Source organism: Megalobrama amblycephala, linkage group LG1 (assembly GCF_018812025.1).
Source record: "Megalobrama amblycephala isolate DHTTF-2021 linkage group LG1, ASM1881202v1, whole genome shotgun sequence".
Taxonomy (NCBI): domain Eukaryota; kingdom Metazoa; phylum Chordata; class Actinopteri; order Cypriniformes; family Xenocyprididae; genus Megalobrama; species Megalobrama amblycephala.
This window is the reverse complement of record NC_063044.1, coordinates 53,228,992-53,253,420: the sequence shown is the minus strand read 5'-3', so window position 1 is coordinate 53,253,420 and position 24,429 is coordinate 53,228,992. Positions and strand designations below refer to the sequence as shown.

Below are 24,429 nucleotides of genomic sequence, written 5' to 3'. Positions count from 1 at the left end.
GGAAAAGGTTTGTCTCTCTCTCCTCTCTGGCTGATTCATTATGAATTGATCACAAGGAATATGGTGTTCATGTATAAAGTGCAGGTTGTTGTTTGACCTCATAATTTATGGTTATATTGGAGACATGATGACATAGTGATGATTAAACTATTCATACTGGGTAAAAGATGGATTAGCTCAAATGGATAATGGGTTGTAATTCGAGCTAACTTTGTCTCATTTGTGCTGAGAAAGAGGCCAACTACTATTGTGTTGGATAATTATATATATATATATATATATATATATATATATATATATATATGAAGAAAACAGATATATAGGCTGTAATACCAGTACATAATGGTCATCTCAAGTAATTGTACGGCCAGTTCCGGTTTTATCTAAATACAGATACAGATACGAACAATTTTGAGATTGTTACAAATACAGATACAGATAGTGGCTACACTGCTCACCCCTAATATATATATATATATATATATATACAGTGCCCTCCACTAATATTGACACCCTTGGTAAATATGAGCAAAGGCGGCTGTGAAAATTAATCTGCATTGTTTATCTTGTTTTTCTATTGATCTTTCATTCAAAAAATTCACAAAATTCTAACCATTCATTTAAGTAAAACAATTTTAAATGGGGGGGAAATAGCTCATTATGAAATAAATGTTTTTCTCTCGTTTACGTTGGCCACAATTATTGGCACCCAATTATTGCAACGTCCTTTTCTCAAGATAACAGCTCTGAGTCTTCACATTATGCCTGATGAGTTTGGAGAACACCTGACAAGAAATCAGAGACCATTCCTTCATGCAGAATCTCTCCGGATCCTTCAGATTCCCAGCTCCATGCTGGTGCTTGTCTCTTCAGTTCACTTCACTCATTTTCTTTAGGGTTCAGGTCGGGGGACTGGGATGGTCATGGCAGAAGCTTCATTTTGTGCTCAGTGACACATTTTTGTGTTGGTTTTGATGTTTGTTGTTGGATCATTGTCCCAACGGATGGTCCAACCACAGCCCATTATAAGATTTCTAGCAGAAGCGGTCAGGTTTTGATTTTTTATCTGTTGGTATTTGAATCCATGATGCCATGTATCTGAACAAGATGTCCAGGACCTCCAGCAGAAAAATAAGCCCACAACATTAAAGATCCAGCAGTATATTTAACCGTGGGCATGGGGTACTTTTTATCCATGTGTGCACCAAACCCATCTGGTGGGTTTGCTGCCAAAAAGCTCTTTTTTAGTTTCATCTGATCATAGAAGCCGGTCCTGTTTGAACAACTGAATATGCAGGAGATTGTTTCTGGATGAGAGCAGAGGATTTTTCTTGAAACTCTCCTGAACAACTTGTGGAGATGTAGGTGCTATATCCTACTATACTCTTCAAGAACTATATTCTTTGGTTTTACTCATTATGATGAATGATTAAGGGAATTTGGCCTTTGTGTTTCCTCTTATTTTTACTCCTGTGGAACAGGAAGTCATGGCGGGACAATTTCATGCTCCTAGTCACCCTGGTGTGCTAAAAAATAAGATATTTGTGCTAAGATATTTTACTCATAAAAAAATTCTAGGGGTGCCAATAACTGTGGCCAATGTGTTTTGGAGAAAAACATTTATTTCATAATGTGATTTTCCCCCCAGCCATATTTGAGTATTATAATTTAAATTTTTTTTTTTTTTTTTTCTGTGACTAACCAACTAATACCAATTTTGGTTGACTAAGCCTCTTCTCATCGACTAACAGTTTTCGACTATTAGAGGGCAGCCCTACAAAATACTTTCTTTTTTTTTTTTTTTATATTTGACAAAATTGTGCTTGCATGTCTTGAAAATAATCAGGAATCTTAAAATACCCTAGAAACAAACTTAATTTTATTTACGCAAAATATAATTTAATTTAATTCTTGAGTAAATTATGACCTGAAAATTTCTTAAAGGGGACCTATAGTGCCCTTTTTACGTAATATGATTCTTTGGTGTCCCCAGAATGTGTCTGTGAATTTTCAGTTCAAAATACCCCACAGATCATTTATTATATTTTGACAAATATGCCCCTATTTGGATGTGAGCAAAAACATGCTTTACAGTTTTTCTGAGCTGCTGCTCCCGACCCCCTTTCCAGAAGAGGGTGGAGCTTTAACAGCTCGCGCTTCAGTAGCTCAACAACAACAAAGCTGGAGAATCTCTAGCAGCCAAAATTATGGGTTTATGTAAATTTTAGGGTTAGTGATGTCACTAACCTGAGAAGAAGCTTGTTGTAGTCCCTACCAGCCGTTTGTTGTAGTCCTTAAACAGCAAATTCTTTTTTTTTTTTTTTTATAATTTTATTTATAACAGTTTTTATATAAACATAAAACAGATGAAAATCTCAATGTTTACATAAATATATTATACACACAAAAAAGGAAACAAACAAAAGAGAACCACCCCCCACCCCCCATAAACAGGCACCAGATACAATGAAAAATAAACATCTTAGACAAAACCATACATAAAACAAACAAAACATGGAGTGAAGAAATACATCAGTGAAGCTATCCATTTACATGAATGCACAGGCAAATTCAACTCTTAAACAGATACCTAAGGAAGGGGCCCCAGATTTTATCAAATTTTTTAGAAGCATCAATCCTGGAAAAGCGAATCTTTTCGAGCTTGAGGGCAGCAACCATCTCCGCCAACCATTTATGAAAACTGGGTGGTAGCGTGGACTTCCACTCCATCAAAATCACTCTTTTAGCTACCACCATACCAAACATAAGAGACAATTGCTAGGAATGTGTTAATGCTAGTATAGGATCAGAACACCCAAGCAAAGCTAATTCAAAGTCTGGACTGATATTTTCTCCAAAAACATTTGAATACCACTGAAAAATATTCTCCCAAAACTCAGAAATCTCAGGGCAAAACCAAAAAGTATGAGCATGCGTGCCATCTGAGCTCTTACATCTGTCACATAATGGGGAAACTGAAGGGTAAATTTTATTGAGTTTAGTTTTGGTATAGTGTAACCTATGCAATACTTTAAATTGTATAAGTTGTAATCTGGCATTGATAGAGCAGGTATGAATTCGTTTCAGTCCCTCTTCCCAAGTCTCATTTGAGATATTAATTCCGATATCATTTTCCCATGCTACTTTGAGGTGATCAGAAGACACTGCAGAATGAGAAACAAACAAAGAAACAAATTGTGTAACCAAATGTTTGCCCACAGGAGGTTGACCCAAAAGATCGTACATATAATGATCCTGAGGCAAATCCTGAGATTCAGTAAAAGAATATTTTATGTAATGGCGCACTTGTAAATATCGAAAAAAATGTGATTGGGAAAGATCAAAGGTTTTATACAAGTGTTCAAAGGTGGCAAATTTATCACCTATATAAAAGTCCTTGACAGTGGTTAGTCCTTTGCCTCTCCACAGTGAAAATACCTTATCCGACAGGCCGGGCAAAAAATTTGAATTATTACAAATGGGTAGGCGCACAGAAGGACACCTAATATTCAACGCGGTCTTCATTTGTTTTAAAATTCTGATGGAATTGAGCACAACAGAATTCTTACATTTTAATTTCTTTAAAGATACAGGATTAGAAAAAAGAATAGCAGCAAGGGAGCATCCAACAACTGACCTAGCCTCAATATACAGCCACTTTGGGTCTGTATCCATCAAATTATCGGCAGCTTGATCGCTAATCTGCCAGAACATCATAGCTCTTGCATTAGCAGCCCAATAATAATGACGGAAATCGGGGAGTGCTAAACCACCTAACTCTTTCGGCTTCTGTAAATGGGCCTTAGAAATTCTATGAGATATAATGAATGGCAAAATGACAGAATCTAATTGTTTAAAAAAAGAATGTGGCAAATATATAGGCAGGTTTTGAAAAAGATAGATAAATCGAGGCAGAGAGACCATTTTAATGGCATTAACCCGACAATTAAAGATAATGGAAGGACCCTCCATTTATCTATAGAGATTTTTAACTTATTTATAGCTTCCGTGAAATTCAAACTGAAAGTATGTTTCAATTTTTTGGGAATAACTAACCCTAAATAAGTAAAGTGATCCTCTGTTATTAACAGCGAATTCTTTAACAGAAAATATCTCCCTTTGCATTGAACTTTTAGCGTTGTAACTTTGCAGATGTTGTTTATGCTCAAACAGCAACATTACACACTAACTAAAGTTAAAAAAGTGTAATCATAATCAACCACCCCTTTAATGAGATCCACCGACTTACATTTTGCTTGCTACATAAGCCAAGAGTTTTTCTCTTCATCTTAAACACAGACATATTTGTTTAATCAATAGTGTCATCAAAGAGCACTGTGTCTCTTTCAACTGTTTTCTCTCCATTACAGTGATGTGATAGATTGAGAAGTTTCTTTGATCATAATCCTGTTTAATTGTCTCGTGGAGATGACATAATAAGGAATGTGATTGGGCAAGCAGCTGCAGTCTTGTCCGATCGCATCATCCCCGTGTGATGAATCTCCATCTCTCAGCTACCCAGAAACCCCTGCTGTGTCTCAGCGTGTTGTCTCTCTTTGTTTAAATATTGATGGCACTGTGCTGCTTTAGACACCTGCTGAAATGGCCAGGGAATGATCAGCCTCTGGGAGAAAACATCAGAATAGTCCTTGAGAAATTCACTAGTCAGGAAATAAGACAGAAAGAACATGACTTGGCTAAAAAGTAATGAATGAGAGTTCAGACCTAATGAGCGCTAGTGCCATGAATCATAATCCTGGAATTTACATAATCTTGCAATATACATACATACATAAATCGATCTGTCAGTAAGATGTTTTTTTTTTTTTTGTAAAAATTAATATATTTGAAAGGTGAGTAAATGACGACCAAACTGTCATTTTTAAAGAACTCCTCTGGAAACATGGCAGCTAATGCAACTGTTCCAGGAGGCCGGAGTGAATCCTCTCCATCCGCTTCAGCAGTTGTTAAAAAGATTTTAGTTTTCACACTCAGCACAAAGTGACTTCCTGAGCTCTATAAGCATATAATAATTCACTTCTGACCTTAGAGCATTTTAAACCCTCACATCACTGTCATCGTTCGGCCAGCGTGGACCACAGGGAAAACTCAAACATGCCTATTGTATCCGGTGAAAAGCACTCTGGGTGTTTTTATTCCAGCCAATCATATTGCCTAGAGCTGGTTTTGCCGGTGACGTTGATGACATACAGCTTTATGCTCTGTAACCTGACAGCCGTACATTAGCAGTTTGAGTGGAAAACAAGATTAACAACGCAGCTCAGTGGCAAAAAAAACACCATGAAAGCTGAGTTTGAATAATTTCCCAGCTCTCCAGGGCATCCGAGGTCTCTGTGAGAGGTGGAAGAGGTTAAAAGAGGTAGCAGCTGTATTCAGCACATGCAGATTCACTGGTGACCTTCAGCGAGACAGAGAGGCCGTGTTTTGAAAGCCTCCGCGGGTGATCCGAGTGCCTCTTATTGATCAGTCTCCTCGGGAACACGCTCCGATGCAATCCGAGCATGCTCTGACGTAAGAGAAAGACTTTTTACCCAGACAGACCACTTTGTCACAGTTGTTCTCGATTTCAGCGCTTTAAAAAGAATGCTGTGGAAATAAACTTGTCATTTGATTGACCTATTTGGCCAGGGCTTGTTTCCTTTGAGGAGGCATTGTCTCCACAAAAAAATTGGATGAGAAAAATAATCCAAAATACAAAAATAAGAACAAAATAAAAGGTATAAATTGTATAATTGTATACATTTCTAAAGTGACACTGTCCACCAGTGATTTGCAGAGGGAAGCAGTTTCTCATGCCTCCTCTGAACCCATTGAGTTTGAACAGAGCCCCTAAAACTTGCCATAGGTTTGAAGGGGGGTAATTAAAGAGGAACTATTATGCTTTTTTACATTAACTTTCATTAACATTTATGTTGCTGTTATGAGCATGAAAAAAATCTGCAAAGTTACAAAGCACAAAGTCACTCCAAAGAGAGTTATTCTCTATATCAGTGCTCATTGTTTCTGAAAACCCTGAAATGCCTTCATTGTAGTCTTCAGTTTTCTTCTGGAAATGAACATGTCACTTATTCCTCATTAGGTGCCAAGCACCACTCTGGAAGTCTATAGCAGCCCATAGAACCGCTTGTGGGAAAGTTATGAAATTTGGCACACTGATAGAGGACAGTCTGAACTGTCACCATAGCAAATTTGGAGTCTCTAACTTAATCCCTCTTGCACTACCAACTGTCCAAACTTGCACTTACATTTATGCTAATAACTTTTGAATGGTAAGGGCTAGAAACAAAATTCGTCATTTTCCGTCATGAAAAATTTTCCGCCGTTTTGAATTTTCGAGCTCCTCCTAGGCCTTTGCTCTGAAAATGTAAACAGACCATGCCGACAAAAAGTAGTGGAATTCAAGTTGATTTGTCAAACTGTTTTTGAAAAACATGCAAACTAATTTTACATCAATGCTTTATCGTATTCAGACCAAACTTGGTCCATGAACACATGAACGTATCATTATGAAACACGGTATGAGTCACCGGTACAATGCCATGAAGGAGTCTGAGAAGTTTCAGATCAGCACCACCTAGTGTTGAAAAAAAATATTTACTTTCTTATAACTTTGGATGTGATTGACATATTTTCACGGGAGTGACCTTCTTGGATTCCTGACACCTTGCAGGGTCCAGCGATACTAAACATGGTAGGTTTCACCTTATGGTTAGTGCAACATTGTGATTTAGCGTTTAAACAACATTCATGAATATCTTAGAAACTATCAGTCCAGTCGAGATGAAACCACCATAGGAAATCAGAAACATAGGTAATTGAATATATGCTAATGTCCAAATGTCAACATTTTGATAGTAAGTGGCAACAAAATGCAATCAAAGTCAGGTGTGGGTAATTTTTTATGTGTTCATACATATAAATGTCTATAACTCGCAAACAAAGTGAGATATTTTCACCAAAATTGACACGCTTATGTATGGGGGTACTCTGAGGACACACAAAAAAGCGGTGGGACTGTGCCGCTTGGCGCTATAATTGAACAAAACATGAAATTGGCTATCATAGTCCATTATGAGATTGTTGGTCTGCTTCTAGCAGCTTATGTTGTGCTTGGACCCTTAATTGCTGCTTGCAGCTATATTTTAAATAATTCCCACCCAAGACATACTCAAAAAAGGGGCGGGCCTGGTTGAGTTAGTTAGTAGTGTGTTGAAATTCACTGTTGTGGTAAGGGGCGTGACATTTCCCAAACATACTCAAAGCACTTGACCATTCACAACACACTTTTCAGAAGGAGGGGCTTCACAGAGATTTAAACAATTTTACTGACAGACTGGGAAGAGAGGAGCTGCAACAATGTCAAATATGGGAAAAATAATGTGTTTTTTTAACATTCAAGCATGAAAACCTATTCTAGTAGAGCTTAAAAACAAAATGAAGACTTTATAAAAGGGCATATTATGGCCTATTAAAGAATGAATGGGGAAATGTCCTCCATCGGTCTTTGATTGTCCTGTTACATTGTGCACACGATAAATCCCGCCTGTGCGTTCTGCGACCACAAATCAGTCTTAAAAAATAAATAATTATATTAATATGAAAACTAATTAAAAATTAGGTAAACAGCTCACTCATTTGATATCACCACGCCACATTCAAATTTGCAATAACATGAAAACATGATCCGTAAGGGGTTTTTTAATGAGCAGTTAGCTTGGTGGCACAAAAGGGTATATCTCAGTGTCCCTTTGGAAAAAAGTGTCTAAAAAATTTATTAATGTAGGTCAATGTAATTGTGTCAATTCAGTCGCCATTGCCAAGTGTGGCCAAAGTACATATTGGACCTCTAATGCATCACAACATGAATCATTGCTCATTTTACTTTCATCTTAAACATGCAACCAGAGATTGAATCAGAGAGACTGTTTGAGTGAGCGTTCTGTTAAAGTGTCTAATTCCTGCTCTGCCGGCATCAGGTCTCTAAAGCGCCATATGTTTCACCATTCAACCCAATTCAGGTGATGGAATGAGGGAAATTGGCCTTGATTTGTTCAGAAATGGTGCTTCTGTGTCCCCAGAGGCTGCATCAGGGTGTTTTGTAAGGATGTAATTAACTCACGCTGGTGTTTGGATGTGTCTTTAGAGCAAACAGAGTAGCACTTAGGTCCAAATTACCGTTAGCATCGTCTTGCATATATTAACTCCAGACAATTGAATGACTTTTGATGCAAAGACAGGGAAGGTTGTAAGTGTGGCAATGTATTACCTGCATGTCTCACAGTGAATTTATCCTGTGTGTGTGTATATATATATATATATATATATATATAAACCAGCCTCTTAAAATATTATGAAGATTTATATAAAAGTGTTAGTGGAAAATGTTGATTTACCACAGAAAATAATTTTGATTGATTGATTTATGTATTTAGTATTTCATATTTATTTGTATTTAGTCATTTATTTATTTAGGCAAAAATGAAAGTTTCAATAAGGTACTTAAAATGTAAACAAAACCATACACTTTGAGGGTTTAAAAGCAGAAATGTGAAGCTCATATTGATCATGATTTATCATGATTATTTATGACAAAAATCTATTTTTTTTTTTTATCTGTAAAGTTATCAAAATCATTCTTTTCTAAAAAACTGTCAGCTTTTCATGGATCATAATATGAAGTTGAAAGACTGAATATAAATGAACACAGAAAAGATTGTTGAGTGATTCTATCACACCAGTCTTGTGGCTGTACTTCTGCATTCATTGCTTTGCCCACTTTCATTGTGAGTGTGTTACTGTAACCACAATCATTTTTAATTTATATATTTTGACCACTTTTTCGTGGTTATCAACATTGTGCCACAAATTGTTTTCATCTTTTATAGCCTGGTTAGTTGGTAAAATTCTCTGGAAAGGCTTTAGATTACAGCCTGGAAAGTATTGTGTAATTGCAGTGTATTTACAGAGTAACTTGTAATCATAGTGTACAAATACATAAAGGCTTTTTTTTATTATTACATTATAGTGCATACTATAGTGCATACTTACTATAGTGCATTTATACAGTATTTTGTTTTGATGGCAAAAGTGCAGCTGTTTTAGTTTGGGCTTCCATGTTTCAAGGCAAGTAAAACTATTGCATTTTTTTTTTTTTAAATACTGGGGAAATGTACTCTTGTTCCATGTAGATACAGGGTAAGTACAATAAAAACACACAATCTGATATCACCGACTCTGAATCCTTTATTTGAAAAACAACTCAATTCAAAACAGGCCTACAACACTTCTTAATCATTTATTCATTTTTTAAAATCAATTTTTCATTTCAAATTTTAAAGTCCTGACAGAAAGTAGCATGTTTTCTCGCTTGGCTTCCTCCTCCTCTTGTTCCTCTTCTTCTTTTTCAGTCTTTCCACTGATGAATCTTAAGAAGGAATCCCATGACCTTTTCTGTCACCAGCGCATGCATGAGAGTCGGATTTGTGTTTGACGTTCATGACGTTCTCTGCCGTCTCTGTTCTTCTGTCTTGTTTGTTTCTCATTATTATTATCTGTAATTCTGTGTATTTTGTTTTGAGCATTAATTAAAAAAAAAAAAAAAATGGACGCCATCCGACATCTGCGTGACTTTTCTCATGAGTTTCTCGGCACGCTTACGTCACACTTCAAGTTACATCAAGCATGAACTCTCAACCCCGTCATGCACACACAGGTGACAGTTGGTCAGAAGCTTTAGTATACAGTTTATAATTTTTAAATATTTGGTATTTTTCTTACAAGCACTCATCGTTTCACTTCAGAAGACATTGATTCATCCATTGGGGTCATATGGATTACTGTAGTTGCTGTATGTGCTGTTTGATGCTTCAACTTTTAGGAACATGTGAGCTTGCATTATAAAGCATTCCCAGAGATTATTTATTTTTTCTAAAAAACTTTGCTTGTGTTCATCTGAAGAAGGAAAGTCATACACATTTCGGATTGCATGAGGGTAAAAGATGAGTAAACAGTGAGGTCATTTCAGGTTGTACTGTATTTTCTTTTAATACATACAGAATTTAAAGAAAGAAGGGGAACATGTGGAGGAGGAAGCCAAGCAAGAGAAACGAATAAGAAGCACTGTAAATCTGTTTTGAAATAAGGTGTTTTTCAAATAAAGGTTTCCAAAGTGATATCAGATTGGGTATACATGTGTTTTTGTTGTACTTACACTGTAACTATGAAACAAGAGGGTAACAAGCGCCACTTTAATTTACAGCCCGCAGATGTCACACTTACCCTGTAACTACATGAAACAAGAGTATATTTCCCCAGTATTTAAAAAAAATTGCAAAAGATGTAGTTTTACTTGCCTTGAAACAACTTAATCAGGGTACTTTTGCAATAAAAACAAAGTTCTGTGTAAATGCACTGATATGTAGCCTACCCCATAATTAAATAAAAAAGCCTTTATGTATTTGTACACTATTATTACAAAAAGGTGTGCAGTGTATGTTCTTGTTAAATTGCTCCCAAACGTAAGATTGTTGTCTATCATAAGAGTATAATTACCCCTTAGTTCTAAAATACTTACATTATAAATAATTTGTTATTTTCCTGGTTGTTACCCCTTTATTCCTAAGTCTTCACATATTGTTCTCCTATACTTACATGCACTTACTTTATAGGTACACTATAATTACCGGAAATTACTCTCGGAAATCTAAAAATCTAAAGCGTTACTCTTGCATGTGATGGGGTGTATATGTTTCATTTCAAATTTGCGAATTTAACTTAGGTGAAAAATTGGAATATATCACATAACACATTTTTGAATAAAGCAGCGTTTCCATTCCATGTATTCAAGAGAACAAAACTGGCACTTCCTGGGAAACTGGCACAAAATATCTGTTATAAAAATGGACATTGCTGCAATTGAGGAAGCAACTGTGGCTCTTTATTGTACAGTACATCATGTGAGACAGAAAATTAAACCAAATCATTCTGATGGCAGACTTTGGCTCAGGCATTTCAGAACGACCAACATTTGAGATGCTGTGCGATGAAATTGGTCCACTGGTTATCCAATCACATTCACTGTTGAGGGCAAAGCCACGTGAGTTTTTTGTTGCACATCGAGGGATTCATTCAGTAAATGTGTTTCAATCATAGTTTATGCACATCTCATCTAATAAAAAATTGTTCTTTATGTGCATTTGTAGAATTTATGCACATCTTGCCATTTTTATGTGATATTATAAAGTGGATGGAAACGTAGCTTATTTTAAACTGTTCTCTCTCTTGAACATATACGCTCATAGAAGAAAAGGTTCATTTTTAATTGTAATTACATTTCATGAATTAAGAATCTCGTAAACATACTTTACCACTAGAACACATTTAAATAACCTGTTAGGCATAAAAATATTATGCAGTCAATTAAGAGATTGCTCCTTATATAAAACCTTTTTTCTAAGATTGTACAAGAATAACCTAAAAAGGAAGTGACATGCAAAAACTACAGTAAAAGAGCCCACTGAAGTACATGAATGTAGGCAGGCCGTACAGGCCTGAAAGTGTCACAATCCTGCAGTGTTTGAGCTGAAAAAGGTGGAACGGTAGAGTTGAGCTCTGAGCCTTACAGCCAACTGGGCCACTGAAACCAGGTCGCCCCCACGTGAGAAGAACTTCTGTTAAAAAAGGCCTTCTCCTGGAAGGGAAAGACTAATTATACATCCTTCCAAAGTCACACTTCTCTCTCTCTCACTCTCTCTCTCTCTCTCTCTGCCTCTTTCTCTTTCTTTCTATCTGTCTCTCGCACGCTCAGAGATGTGGACCGTGAGGCAGAGCGAATACGCTGACATTGACACAGTTAAGACGCCATTTCAGGCTGCTCATGTGAGGAAAGATGGCCTCCGGGTCTGCTGGATCTAGCCGCGCCGGTTTGAGATAGCAGATCCAGAAGAACCGAAGGTCTGACCTGGTCCAACCCTTATTTACTGGTTCTGAATAAGCATTTATTCATTTTTCCAACACTTTCTGTGGTTCTAATGAACATGTAAGTAGTGGAAATGAATTTTGCACTATATTCCACTATTCCACTTTGCACTTGTGAAGCCATATGATAGCTGTATGTGAGGAACAGATACACATTTAAGTCTTTACCCTCTATAAAAAAACTGAAATTTACGTTAAAAAGGCAGCTGTGGATGCCAGAACAAAAATTAAATAAATAAAATAAATAAATAAATACAGTAGCAACCCTAAGTTTTACACCGTTGTTTTGGTAGTGACAAAAGGGAACACATAATCGTTTATTTGGGGGGAAATAAACAGAATTTTAGTACAGTTATGCAAATCATTAGAATTTTTGCATGTTTTATTATGCAAATCATTAGTGTTTTAGTATGTAAAATAAATTCTGTAATGTGATGTGGTCGCTACCAAAACATTACTGTCACTACTGGAAAATTAATATATTTAATATATTTTATGAACTGAATTTACTCAAATGTTTTTTGTAATTATTTATTATAAGCTTAAATTTAGACTAAAAATGTATATCTCATTAACTGAAATAATATTAATTACAAAATTACTAAAATCTGTTTTTTTATGAATATTTATTTATTTATTTACAAACTTGTATATTTTTACTGTAAGTTTATTTCAATTAACTGCAATAATGTTACCTTTGTAATATACATTCTAACTAAATATTTATTTATTTATTTATTTTAGTGCCGTCAAACGATTAATTGATTAATATATGTGTGTGTGCTGTGTATAATTATTATTTATATTTAAATACACACACACATATATATATAAGAAATATTTGCATATATATATTATATGTAAACATAAATATTTTATACGTAATTATAAAATTGTTTTTCTTAAATATATACATGCATGTGTGTGTATTTATATATTCATAATATTTATAATTACATATACATATTTATATATACATAATTATACACAGCACACACACATACAGGTATATTATGTAAACTCAAACTTTTATTTTGGATGTAATTAATCGTGATTTATTGTTTGACAGCACTAATTTATTTATTTATGTATTTAGTATTTGATCATTTATTTATTTACGTTCATTTAATGACATAAAACCATAATGTAAAGGGCTTGAATTAATGTACTTACTTAATAGCACTGGAGCGCGCACCACAACTACTATATATATATATATATATATATATATATATATATATATATATATATATGTGTGTGTGTGTGTGTGTGTGTGTGTGTGTGTGTGTACATATATATATATTTATAGATTTTTATATATATAGATTTCTTTTATTTAAAAACAACATTGTTTTTTTTCCAAAAAACAATGGAATGGCCGATTCCATTTTTTTTTTTTTTTTTTTTTTTTCAGTTAAGGTGTTTCAGTGTAAATTATAAAATGACTTGTTCTTCCAAAAATAGACCTATTAGTTTTTCACTTACCTGTATATAGAGTATAGAGTAAGTTAACTTTACTCATTCACACCTGTGCTCATTGCACACTGCAATCAGTTAAAACCAGAATCTACGTCAAACCTGGTGCGTCTTCACACACCAAGTCTGAATATGTTCAAATGTGAATAAGGAACCTGCTCACCAACTTTGATCTTCACTCAGGCAACACTCTCCCACACTTACAAAGTTCATGTGCAGTGAAAAAGTTAAGGCCCATATAACAGCAAATGCTCCGAAAACTGCATTAGTGAGGAAACACCATTAACTTCAGCAACCAGAATCTCAGATTGCAACTGCGCCGAAAATCCATGAGGCGGTTGGGTCTCGAGTCAGAAACTGTGTCCTTAGGGCCAAAGAGCAAAAACATTAATAGAATTTGAATCCCATTAGGCCGGTGTGAGTGGGGTGTGTTGCTCTAACGCCATATTGCGAAGGAACATTGATTAATGGCTTTGTTTGCTGCTGTAGAGCTCACAGGCCTGAGGTCTAGAAAACCTGCGAGATTAAACCTCGACTGCTCATTATAACACAAAGCGCAATTAAAGTTGTGTGTGTGTGTGTGTGAAGTGAGTTCCAAGAGGCAAGAACCTTCGCGAATGGGAAAATAACAGAAACAATAGCCTAAACGGGGCAAATTGGCTAAACCCCTTGGGGGCCGGTGTGTATCTTTAAACTGGATGAAATGCTAAACAAGCTTTTATTTCAAAGCTGAAGCACATTTGGACAGGTTTTCTTTCTGGAGAGCAGTGAAATGATCTTCGACTTGTTTGTTTTTCACAGAGCGCTGGCGGACATATTGAGACAGCAGGGGCCCGTTCCGATATCACAGTACGAGCATGAAAACATCGCAGCTATAGATGCCTCGCCCAAAGAGAACACGCCTGTACGGACCTCCAAGAACCACTACACACCTGTGCACAACAAAAACAACCATGGTAGGTGCTGGCGGTTCTGTCTGCTTTTAACGCACTAAAAAAATGCAGTATGGTATTACTATGCTTTTTTTCAAATGCTCCCGGGGGGGGTCACCATTAGTATGACATTTATGTAAATTCCATGAATGTGGTACTGAAAGGATTACTGTCCATTTTTTTTCCATGGAATTCTTTTGGAACATTCCAAAAGTTTGAATAAGTTGCCAAGGCAATGTGGTAAATTTTAAAGCTTAATCTTAAAGGGTTAGTTCATCCAAAAATAAAAATTCTGTCATGAATTACTCACCCTCATGTCGTTCCGAACCTGTAAGACTTTCATTCATCTTCGGAACTCAAATGAAGATATTTTTGATGAAATCTGAGAGATTTTTTTTGTTCCTCCATTCGAAGTCTATTCACCCAATGCTTCAAAACATTCATAAAGAGATAATAAAATAAATCCTTATGAATATTGAGTGGTTTAGTCCAAGTCTTCTTAAGAGACACGATAGCTTTATATGATAAACAGATTTACATTATAAATATATATAATTATAAATGTAATTATAATTTTTAGCCTAGATGTTTCAGCAGCAGCATAAGACCTTTGCTTATGAGATGAGATTTTTTTTTATCATATTGCATTTTAAATTGCTATATATGACAAAATCATCACTTTTTTTTTTTTTACAAAATTTTGCAGCCCTATATTGTAAATAAATAATAATAAAAAAAAAACTCAAATAAAACACTTAGTAAAAAATATAAAATATATTCTATTTGTTTTTGTATGCATGTCAGTGGATCATTAAAGGATTAGTTCACTTCAGAATTCAAATTTCCCAATAATTTACTCACCCCATGTCATCCAAAATGTTTACATGATCCCAGATGAGGAATAAGGGTCTTATCTAGCGACACAATTGGCCATTTTCTAAAAAAAAATAAACATTTATATACTGTTTAACCACAAATGCTTGTCTTGCACTGCTCTGCGATGCGCCACACATTACGTAATCATGTTTGAAAGGTCACGCATGACGTAGGGTGAAAATCTCCATCTCATTTTCTCCTCCAACTTTGTCCAACATTGTTGTTTTACCTTTTTTGGTAAAGGGCGTTTCCAACGTGATTACATAATGCGTGGCGCATCGCAGAGCTAGTGAAAGACGAGCATTTATGGTTAAAAAGTGTATACATTTTTTTATTTTTTTTTTTTTTTTTTTTTTTTAGAAAATTACCTTATTCCTCGTCTGGGATCGTGTAGAGCCATTTGAAGCTGCATTCAAACTGCAGTTTTAACCTTCATCCCATTGGTAACTGTTGAAGTCCACTATACAGTATGGAGAAAAATCCTAGAATGTTCAATTATCAGGAAATCTGAATTCTGAAGGGAACTAATCCTTTAAACGACATCTGAGAACCATGAACATAAAAGATAGAAATATGAATTTAAAATCTCAGTGGGTACTTCAAGAAAATATCTTATGTCAAAGGGCTTCAGCTGACAACAAATGTTTGGGAAGCCCTGGCACTTTCAACACCAAAGTCATGGGTTTGATTCCCAGGGAATGCATGATCTGATAAAACATATAACTTAAATGCTATGTAAGTCGCTTTGGATAAAAGTGTCCTCCAACTGCACAAATGCAAATGTAAAGTTTGTATATGTGTGCATCTGTGTGTGGGTGTTGTACATATGCTCAGGAGTTTCTTTGTGGCGAGGAAACATCTGCTGTGGCCCAAACTTCTCCCTCCATCTCTCTCCCACAGCACTTCTTGAGCGTGTTTTCTGATTCATATTTAAAAGCTCAGCATCACACTGTTTGCCGTCACTCCGTACAAGCTAATATCAGAAATCAAATCTGAATGAATTCCCCATTCACACAGAGCGCAGCAGTCAAGCAGCCATCAAAACACGCTCCTCTGATGTGCTAGTACCGCCGTCATGTCTTTACTGACTCGATTTCAGTGTTAGGATTAATGCAGATCTCATTTGTGTTTGAGCTAATCAGTGCTTTGGCTTGTTGTACATCAATATTCAAATCGCTACTGAATAAACTAAATGCAGCTGTGTTTGAATGAGGTCAGCTGTTGGGAATAGCGCTGAATGTTACTGTTTGTCTGAGTGAGATGCTAGTTTACAGTTTGCTCACTGCGTCATTCAGGATACAAACCTTTAAAGTGTCATTTATAAAGTTTGTCCCATAATTTCATGAAGAACAGGAAAAAAGGCAGCAATAAATGAGTGATAATCAAACCCTTTGATGACTTTCCTATCAGATGCTGTGCTGCACCAGACTGAATTTGGGTCATTCCTACTATGTAGCACATTTTCATGTCCCAGTCATGTTTTATGTTGAATAAAATATTACATTTATAATTGATTAACCAAACTTTTGCAATCACAATATAAGAAAACATGTTTTGAAACATTTTAATTTTGTGGTTTTAGTCAAGATCTTGTATTGAGAATGCAAGAGGTGAGCACTCTGTAAAGTCTACTCCAGCACATCCCAAAGACTTTAAGGTCTGGACTCAGAGGTGCCAATTCATGTGTGAAAATGATGCTCTCTGGACCATTCTTTTACAATTTGAGCCTGATGAATTGTGACATTGTCATCCTGGAAACATCTTCCTGATATTAGGGCTGTCAATGTTAACGCGTGAGATTAAAAACCTTGATGCCATTACATCAGAGATGGCTGAGAGAATAGGGTGTATTTTCAGTGTATTATTTATTCCAGTGTGTGTTTCGCTTTAAAACACAAGCTCTGTCATATTCTCTGATTGTTTCTGAAGAGCGTGAGCCCTCACGCATTGCGCTGACTGAATGTCAAACATCCCACTGCTGTATGGCCAGATGATACGCAAACTACTTTTCTCAACTGGATAAAGCAAACCAGCATCTTGCTTGTTAAGTTTTTGATAGATGAGTATTGCATACAAGGTAAAGATGATTGTGGTGACGGTAGTGTTGTCAAAAGTTGGTAGTAAAATATTGTAAAAAAAATGTGACGATACCAGCATTTCGTTCTAGCATTTTAAGCGCTGTTGAACGGATTCATAAACAACTCTGATTGGCCATTGTGTTCAAAAGCCTCATTAGATATGTCTGTGATTGGCTACAATGATCAACACTTCAGAAACATGTTGTAAACAGATATCAATGACACTCTTCACCGAGCACTTACACTGATACACACGGGAGCATTTGAAAACAGCCGTCTATCAATGGATCCCTAATATATGCGCTAATAGATGAATCCGCTGATAGACGCCTGTTTTCCAGAGGTGGGTAGAGTATCCAAAAACTGTACTCAAGTAAAAGTACAAGTACTTATAGAAATATTTACTCAAAGTAAAAGTGAAAGTAATAATCCTAATAGTTACTTGAGTAAGAGTAAAAAAGTATCCAATAAAAACCTTACTCAAGTAGCTCGTTACTAGTTACTTTTATTTATATATATATATATATATATATATATATATATATATATATATATATATATACACACACACACAATAGCATGTTATTATTTAATGTTTATTATTTAAATAGATATTTAATTTATTATCATAATTATAGGCTATCTTTGCAACAAACAAACATAGAAGAGACAAGCATTATTTCTAGCATCTGTAACCCGAATGCATCGTTACTATATTAATAACGTATACAGCTAACGTTACATTTTAAAGAAGAGAGAAAACTCTCTACATGTGCTCGCGCTCATATCTGAACTTGACACAAACAATGATCAAATACACATTGACGGATCTTCTTCGGTCTGTTCTCCAAAATCTAATCAAATGTATATTTCAGCAGGCGCGTGTAAACTGCTTAACTGTGTCAACGCAAAGCGTTCAAGACGAACAGGTCGCTGGCGCCGCCATTGCACAATAGTATATGTATAAATTAATGTATAAATTAAGATATATGCCCATAAAATCGGTAAAGAAATACTACATACTTTTGTTATAGTGACGTAATAATCTGTTTGGTTGTAAAATGTCGGCTATTGGCTGCATCATGAAGTAAAATCAAATGAAATCGATAGGCCTAACGTTACCTGTGGAATTGTTCACAGACAGCATACGCAGCTCAACTAATAAAGATCTTCATCGCTGGCAAACAATTGGATGCATTTGCAGATTTGCTTTTAATTGACTGTAGGTCCACTGCCACTTCATCCAACGCTCCGAGTGAGAAACCGCTTCAAACGATTCAGCGCGTGCAGGAACTGAACAAATCATTCAAACTGATTCGCGAATCAATTTAGACAGCTTTACCAACTTGTTTGATCAAGTCTTTGAACAGGATCGACTCAAAAGAGTGATTCATTTGTGAATGGGGCATCGTTCATGAAAAAAGAGACAGCGCGCATGGAATAAACTACGCATTTCTTAACATTTACAGTATTGAATTAAAATAAAGTAACGAGAGGAACGTTGCCCATTGTAGCGAAGTAAAAGTACAGATTTTTCATTACAAATGTACTCAAGTTAAAGTAAAAGTACCCACATTTTAATCTACTCTAAAAAGTACAAATTTTCCAAAAAACTACTCAAGTACATGTAACGAAGTAAATGTACTTCGTTACTACCCACCTCTGCTGTTTTCCAATGCTCTTGTGTGTATCAGTGTAAGCGATATATATATATATATATATATATATATATATATATATACAGTCAAACCAAAATGTATTCAGACACCTTGAACATTTCATTCATTATTACAGTTTATTCACTATAGTTTAAAAAATGGTCATAAAATAAAGTTAAACTGTCAGAAAACATTAATCTTAATTATGTCAGATAACACTTAAGCAAAACATGGTCAGGTCAAAGTGTCTGAATAATTTTTGGTTCCAAATTTTAGCAATTTTACTGGTAGTCCACTGTATGAAGGATTTTTGGGTATAATATGTTTACTTACAAAAGTATGTGAAACATTGGTTCTTAATACTGTGTGGTTACCTGATAATCTATGAACAGTTAAACTGAACTCTGTTCTTCAGAAAAATCCTTCAGATCTTGCAGAAATTTCAGTTTTCAAGCATTTTTTTGCATATTTGAACCCTTTCCAGCAGTGACTGAATGATTTTGAGATTCATCTTTTCACACTGAGGACAACTGAGGGACTCAAACACAACTGTTAAAAAAGGTTCAAACATTCACTGATGCTCCAGAAGGAAACACAATGCATTAAGAGTCGGGGGGGTGAAAACTTTTTAATTTAAATATCAGGGTAAATTGTACTTAATTTTTTTTTTTCTGTGAAACATGCAAGTATCTTCTGTTGCTTCCGAAGGGCAGTGCTAAATGAAAAACAATGATATTTAAACAAAATAAGAAAAATTGTGACATCTTCATCCTGTTCAAAAGTTTTCACCCCCGACTCTTAATGCATCGTGTTTTCTGGAGCATCAGTGAATGTTTGAACCTTTTTTAATAGTTGAGTTTGAGTCCCTCAGTGTGAAAAGATGGATCTCAAAATCATTCAATCACTGCTGGAAAGGGTTCAAATATGCAAAAAATGCTTGAAAACTGAAAAACAGTCATAGATCATCCAGGTAACCACACACAGTATTGAGAATAAATGGTTCACATACTTATGAATGGGGTTATTTTAATAAATTCAGCTATTGTTTTGTCTTGTGAACTAAATGCAAACATCTTTTATGTAAAATATCTTACTCAGGACAGTACTAAATAAAAAATAACATGCATTTTGTATGATCCCTCTTGTTTTATTAAAATTATTCACATTTTCTGCAAGTGGTTCACATACTTTTTCTTGCCACTGTATATATATATATATATATATATATATATATATATATATATATATATATATATATATATATATATATATACATACACACACACACCCACACAAGCATGCATACATACAACATTCAAGCAACATACAAGCTTGTGTTGGAGTGACTGCATCAGAGGAATGCTGCTGCGTTCGATCTTCCCTCGTCTCCTGAGAGCTGATGACAAAGTGCTCTTGCGATCTATAAGATGTCCGTTGTGATTGATTAAATGCCTTTAAATAGGGCACAGAGTTTATAAAAAGCCTTCAAACTGAAAGAAATTTGAATGTTTGTTCATCTGATTAATTGGCCGAAAGAAATTCAATCTCTTTGACTCCCTTATTGATTCCCCCATGCAGAGATTTTCTTTCATTTCTCTGGTCGTCCTTCTCTCCGTTTGCTTGACCTCCGTGACCTCCATTCCTCCCATCACTCTGCTCCGTCCATTAGCGTTTGCCATTATAGTGCCATTATAATGCATAATGTATATACCTGTAATTGATGCATTCATTTTAACTAGACACTTTAATGGATTTATTAATGAATTACACTGAAATTCATTCCAATATTAAAATCATATTTACACATTTTCAAACAAACCAAAAGCAATTGCAATTGTATTGCATGCTGTGCAACTAGGGGAAAATGGTATTAGCAACGGCAAATTTTCAGATTTTCTGAACCTTAGCTGAGTTTAAATATCTTTTTAATGGTGGAAAGACATGCTATATTAGATTTCCTCTCTCCTTTAGAGCTTTGCATGACACGGTCTGAGACCTTTTTATTCAGTGATTTATAGCACATAATTATGCCTATTGTGAGCGCATTACGTGCTTATTTAAAATATTGTTTTGGGACTGACTTGATTCCAGGAATCACTGAATGAAATTTAATTTATGTTGCAGTTACTCAAATAATGTTAAATTAGCTGACAGGATTATTATAATTACTCCAATTTGGACTTGTTCATGGCTCTTATCATGAAAAATACTAAATTCTGATATTTTTGGTGCTAGCATTATAAATATGGCACCAGATTAGAAAATTGAATGGGAAAATTTTAGGATGTGGCCTCTTTAACCTTGCTTCAGGCTATTGTAACCAGGATATGAAGATTTGATGCACACCAGAAGATGAAGCAGATTTCAACATTAACAGGCATGTTACTCAGTTTGATGAGAAAATACGGTTCACTGGGGTCTTGTTTTAATAAAAGACAATCATTAAATATTAACTTTTATCATGCACCAATGTACCAAAATCACAATGATGGACAGATCATCCTCTGTGAGGAAAATATGAAGAGCGAGATCGAGTAATGAAGATGGCAAATGGTCCCATCTGCTATTCTCATTATGGTTTCCTTAATGCAATCTGATCTCAGGCTGTTCCCGGGTCATCTCGATACCCGTGTCTTTGATTTCATGTAGAAAGGGACACTGGGAATTAATTGTGCTCTGGTTACTTGAGGCAATGGCCTGTGATTCCTTATATCTGATTGAAAAATCTAGCATTCTTGAACCAAAGTCAAAGGTCTGTGCCCTGTTGCATAAAGCACCTTAAGTGTAATTTTCCCTTAAGTTCGCCCTTATGTTTCCCTTAAACTTAAGGGTGTTGCAGAAAATAACCGTTAAGTGTTACTTAAGGGTTTCTTTAGGTGAAACGTCATAAATCCTAAGAATTTCCCTTAAGTATATATTTTTCACTTAAGTAATCCCTTAAAAAACGATAACTGTTGCATAAAGCCCCTTAACTGTCAAGTATAACATAAGGTTCGAAAAACTTCACCCTAAGTGTTACACGGAGTGAGCAGGTTCAATCCAAGTCTTCCAACGAGGCATGATCGACCGATTTATATGATAAACAAATTGTAATTTAGGCGTTTATTTACATAAACATTGATGAAATTGCATATGTGGCACATATGGTCAACGCGCAAAAACAAACCTGATTGGTTCTTGGGCTTTCAAGCTTCCGAAACTGCCTTATTCGTATGGATGTCTTTCAATGAATGGACATAAATAAATGATGAGAGATTAAAAATATCTTTATTTGTTATTCAAATATATGTCTTATGGGTTTGGAACAACATGAGGGTGAGTGAATGATGGCAGAAATCTCAATTTTGAGTGAACTATCAATTTGAGTTTCTCGTCTGGTCTTTCTCTTTCATATTTGGTTTTATTTATTGTTTTCCGTATCCATCGTAAGTTTTTTTTCTGTGAAAACATGTCGCGATTGGTATTAACAAATAACATGTCCATGGCAACAGTAGAATTTCATAATGGAAAAACTTGAGTTGCTGTCGTGAAACACTTAACAGTTTCCCTTACCTTAGAGAACATTTTAAGGGATTACATGCAACACCCTTAAGTCATTCCCTTAGTTAAGGGAAAATCACGCCTTAAGTGTCATACTTAAGAGAAAAACTTAGGGCACTGAGATTTACCACACTTTACAATAAGGTTTAATTTGGTAACATTAGTTAATTACATTAGTTATCTAATGTTACCAAACATTTGTCTACTCTGCTCTGATTGGTCAGATGGCCCAGTCTGTTGTGATTTGACTTTTTTGAAGGTTCTTAATTTTGTGTTGTAGATATTCTACAATCAGTGTTGGGGGTAAAGCATTACAAGTAATGCAAGTTATGTAATCAGATTACTTTTTCCAAGTAACTAGTAAAGTAACACATTACTTTTAAATTTACAACAAAATATCTGAGTTACTTTTTGAAAGGCTTAAGAAAGGCTTATTTTTTTGAGCTGCGCCCTCTACTGTACAGGTGTGAATTTGCATTTCCTTCAGCCTGACGCATATTCATTTCAATTTTGGTGTGAAAGTGCCTTTACATTTGCCAAAAATACACCTTTGTTGTAATAAAAACAAAAAACAGCCCAACCCAGTTGAGAAAAAGTAATGTAATGCATTACTTTCCATAATACAGTAACTAAGTAATGCAATTAGTTACTTTTTTAGGGAGTAACGCAATAGTGTAATGCATTACTTTTAAAAGTAACTTTCCCCAACACTGCCTACAATAGATTTACATGTATCAAAGTTCATGAAAAATCATAATGGGGCACTTTAAAATCTGTTAACATTAGTTAATGCACTGTGAACTAACATGACCAAACAATGAACAAATGTATTTTTATTAGCTAACATTAACAAAGGTCAATAAATGCTATGATAATAGATTGATCATTGTTAGTTCATGTTAGTCAATGCATTAACTAATGTTAACAAATGAAACCTTTTAGTAAAATGTTACTGAGATATAAATATGATTGCTAGGGATATTTTTTGGATTTAAACAGATGTGCTTTATTAAAATACTGAAACAAAGGTGCTGATATTTCATGAAGCATATGGTGTCTATCTTTTTACAAAGCTTTGCATGTTTTTTTGTGCGCCAGAAATAACACAAAATGGGAATATAGGGCTCAAAATGAGAGACTGCCTGAAAATAGGGCGTTTTTGACACCTCTTGAGACTGAATCTCTCTCTCTGTCTGTATATTTTTCTCTCTCGTTTGCCGTTAGTATTGACCGTAATCCCTGTTCCACCTCAGAACGCTATAAACGTCAGAGAGAAATATCTCAACACAATTACACAGCACACAATTGATTTATGGAGCAATAATGTGTGCATCTCTCTTTAGGTTTTCCTTTGAATTGAGAAAAAAGCATGATGACTAACTTTCCAGTTATGAAATGTACTTTTCACTAGCGATAAGAAGTTTGATTTATTATAGTGAATTGGTTTGTTTGAGTCAGTTATTTGTCTGTTCAAGTCATCACTATAGCTCACCTCAACAGGAAAATGAAAACATTAACCCTGTAAAGCCTGACATATGGAATAATAGACAAAAAATAGACTTTTAGACAAAAAATTGCATATATTTAGTGGCCTTAGAAATGTGCATTTCAAATATGGCACAGTAGGTCTTATAGTTTTGAACACTTCAGCTGTAATAAAAAGATTGACTTATGTTGCATTTCGCTACCTGTACAGCTGACCAATGACACAGATAAAGCTCTCAACCCTCCCATCTCGTGACCTCTGGTCAGCGGTCCTGGTCAGGGGTGTCAATTACTGTGCAATTAGATGGCAAAAGATTCCACTGCCAGAGAAAAACAGTGAAGTTTCCCATCACACCCAGTGTCCTCTAACCACGCAGGGCTCGAATG

The 24,429-nt window shown here is 35.2% G+C and overlaps 1 protein-coding gene across 4 annotated transcripts in view; it reads left to right on the top strand.

The window, feature by feature from the left end:
- LOC125274504 (protein shisa-6-like) overlaps positions 1-24,429 on the top strand; it is a 118,055-nt gene that overhangs the window by 6,420 nt on the left and 87,206 nt on the right. For all 4 annotated transcript variants that reach the window (XM_048200947.1, XM_048200946.1, XM_048200945.1 and 1 more), the window contains exon 3: positions 14,275-14,429. In XM_048200947.1, the coding sequence (XP_048056904.1) occupies positions 14,275-14,429 (155 nt within the window). The remainder of the gene's footprint in view (positions 1-14,274; positions 14,430-24,429) is intronic.